The sequence below is a fragment of the Nanorana parkeri genome, unplaced genomic scaffold (genome assembly GCF_000935625.1).
Source record: "Nanorana parkeri isolate BGI_ZX_2015 unplaced genomic scaffold, ASM93562v1 scaffold954, whole genome shotgun sequence".
Classification (NCBI taxonomy): Eukaryota; Metazoa; Chordata; class Amphibia; order Anura; family Dicroglossidae; genus Nanorana; species Nanorana parkeri.
In genome coordinates, this window is record NW_017307222.1 from 122,077 (window position 1) to 124,987 (window position 2,911).

Here is a 2,911-nt window from a genome sequence, read left to right on the forward strand (position 1 = left end):
TCCTGCGCCCCTCTATATTCCCTCCCTGCTTTCTACCCCGGAACCCCTTCCTCTCGCTCTCCTCTGTATTCCCTCCCTCCTTTCCACCCTGACACTACTTCTTCCCACCATCCTTTATATTCTTGCCCTCCTTTTTACCAACATCTATATTCCTGCCCTTCTTCCTCCCACCCCATCTATATTCCCTCTCCCCTTTTCTTCCACCACTCTCTCTATCCCATCACCTTCGCCAAACAAGGACATTCCCACCATCCTCTGTATAAAGTGCTAAATGTGCAGCGCTTTAGCACTTTATCAATTTTGACCCCCAGGGTTCAGAGCGCCACAGCTTTTATACTGTACCTACCCACAAGCGCAGATTTTACAATTTTCCATCCTCTATATACCTGCTCTCCTCTGAACCCCCATTCCCACCATCCTCTATATATCTGCTCTCCTCTGAACCCCCATTCCCGCCATCCTCTATAGCTGCTCTCCTCTGAACCCCCATTCCCACCATCCTCTGTATATCTGCTCTCCTCTGAACCCCCATTCCCACCATCCTCTATATACCTGCTCTCCTCTGAACCCCCATTCCCACCATCCTCTATATACCTGCTCTATGTCTGTCAATATCAAATCACATGTTCAATCCCTCCCACTTCCCCGCCCCCTCTTTCTAAATGTGTTACCTCATCTCGGGACGGTTGATTAGTCCTGTCTGCTCGTTCAGATGTTGAGCTGAATATTTCTTTCAGCAAACTCCAGTTCCCACCTGATTGACAGAGCTTGGCAGTGGAGAGGAAATGGAAGCCGAGGTAGGAATTATTTTGTGTTTTTAACTCTTCCTGTGCTGTGTTTTGGCAATGTCGGCTGTCCCGATCCCATTGTGTGCGGATGTAATGGTGGACCGTGAGGGTTTCCCCCAGAAAACACATTGTGTAAATGAGAAATAGATGTCACAAATGTGCTAATGATTATTATTATTACTTTAGGAAAGTGCTTCATTGTAAAAACCGAAAGGATAGAAGTATTGTGAATGGTTTGGTCCCCTTTTTTGTAAGGTCCCTTTAAATCTCAAATGCAGCGCTTGTTCATGCCAACGAGGTGATGAGCCCATTTCATTTCATGGCTGCTCTGAGGCATGCATACATGTGACGGCCATCAAAAGCAGAACAACTTTTGTATTGTGTGTGCGTGCGTGCGTGCGCATACGCACACATCAGCAATAGGTTGGACTTGTGTCTTTATTCAACCTCAAATACTATGTAACTACACATCCCAGCATGCACTGCTTCCAGCAAGCAGTAATAATGTTACATTGTTCAGCCATTTAGTTGTATTTCAGTAGGCGGGCTCTGTGAGAGTGGTGACACCAGGAAGTACACAGTCACAGGGCTGAGTGGAATGGTGTCAGTGTATTGAGGAAGTCTATCCTATGGGCGTCTTCAGTTTACAAACTTCTATCTTGCTCCTAATAACCATATCCAAATTTTTTTTATTTTTGACTTGACCTTTTAGGGGCTTTGGGGAAATATTAGGGAAACAGACCCCTGATATTTCCCTTTTTAAAATAGAAAGAAAGATTGAGGACAGAGAGTCCTCCATCTCTTTTTCTGCAGCCCCTGTTATCAATGATCAGGAATCCTCTATACTGAGTGTTCCTGTTCATCGATAACATGAGGACAGAGTATGTTTACTATAACCACAATCATGAATGAACAGGAAGTGATGTAGAGGTGATGTAGATCACTTCCCATTCCTTCATAATTGGGGATATAGTAACCATCCTCTGTCCTCAATTATTTACAAACACTCAGCGATCACTGACTGCTTGTACCTCGCTCTCCTCTCTGACAGCTGTCACAGGAGGCGGGGCGGGAAGAGAGCTCAAGCAAAACAGATGACAAACGCACTCATCAATTCGTCACCAGCTTTACAGTAAGGTGCACACGGAAGAGAGCTCAGCCTCCTGTGACAGCATTGAGATCTGTCTCCGCCCACACCGCCCCCGTGACTGCAAATCCAGGATGGAGATCGGTGTGTGGGCGGAGACAGCACAGGAGGCTGAGCTCTCAGGATCCTCCTGTGACAGCAATGGCTGTCTCCGCCCACACACCGCTCTCCTGATCTGTGATAGGAGCCTGAGCGGTGTGGGAGGAGAGACGCCAGCACTCTCCTCCCCCAGCGCTCGGCCGGCTGTGACAGTTTCTGTCCTCCCCGCTGGGACACAGAGCAGCGCCAAGCGGGGAGGAGAGAAATCAGGGATGCGTCGATGTATCGGCAGAAAAATTTCACTTTCAGCATTTTACCAAAAGTGCCATTTTTCGGCCGATATATCGGTGCATCCATAATAACTTTATTTTTATTTTTTTTAAGATCAGTATTCTTATCACTACCAGGAAGGTTCTGTTCTGTTATTTGTTATTATGCACATAGACTAACATTTCGGTATTATATTCAGTCTGTTGTATGTTACATTTTGTTCCTCAGCCCTGATGAATGGTGAGTTTTGATCCTCTGAAATGCGTTGATTTCCTCCCCTCCCCCGTCCTCTGGGGTCCAGTACTCCACCATCCCACCCCATATTATATATTGTCATACATGTGTAGGAATGTCTGAGCTCGCCTATCATTGTACTGAGTGTCTTCCTCCTGCCTTGCAGCTGCAGCTAGCCCCCTCCACATGTTGGCCACCCATGCCTCTGCGTCAGCCTCACTCCCGACCAAGAGGCAGGGCGGCGGAGACCAGAACGACCAGCCGGACATCAAGAGAATCAAGTCGGAGGAGACGGAAGGTTTAGTCCTAGGCGTGAACCAGAACGCCCAGACGGGGGGAGGAACCGTAATGGCCGCGTCCAACGAACAAGACAACCAAAAATAGGAACTACGCATTTTTTTCTTTTCTTCGCTATTTTTATTTTTTTTACCCC

The 2,911-nt window shown here is 47.2% G+C and overlaps 1 protein-coding gene across 1 annotated transcript in view; it reads left to right on the plus strand.

Annotated features, from left to right (window-relative positions):
- The window catches only part of FOXK2 (forkhead box K2), an 84,100-nt gene extending 81,199 nt beyond the window's left edge, over positions 1 to 2,901 (plus strand). Inside the window, exons 12-13 of the mRNA XM_018566501.1 lie at positions 738 to 797; positions 2,645 to 2,901. Coding sequence (XP_018422003.1) covers positions 738 to 797; positions 2,645 to 2,862 — 278 coding nt within the window. The 3' untranslated portion in view covers positions 2,863 to 2,901. The remainder of the gene's footprint in view (positions 1 to 737; positions 798 to 2,644) is intronic.
- The last annotated feature ends 10 nt before the right edge of the window (positions 2,902 to 2,911 follow it).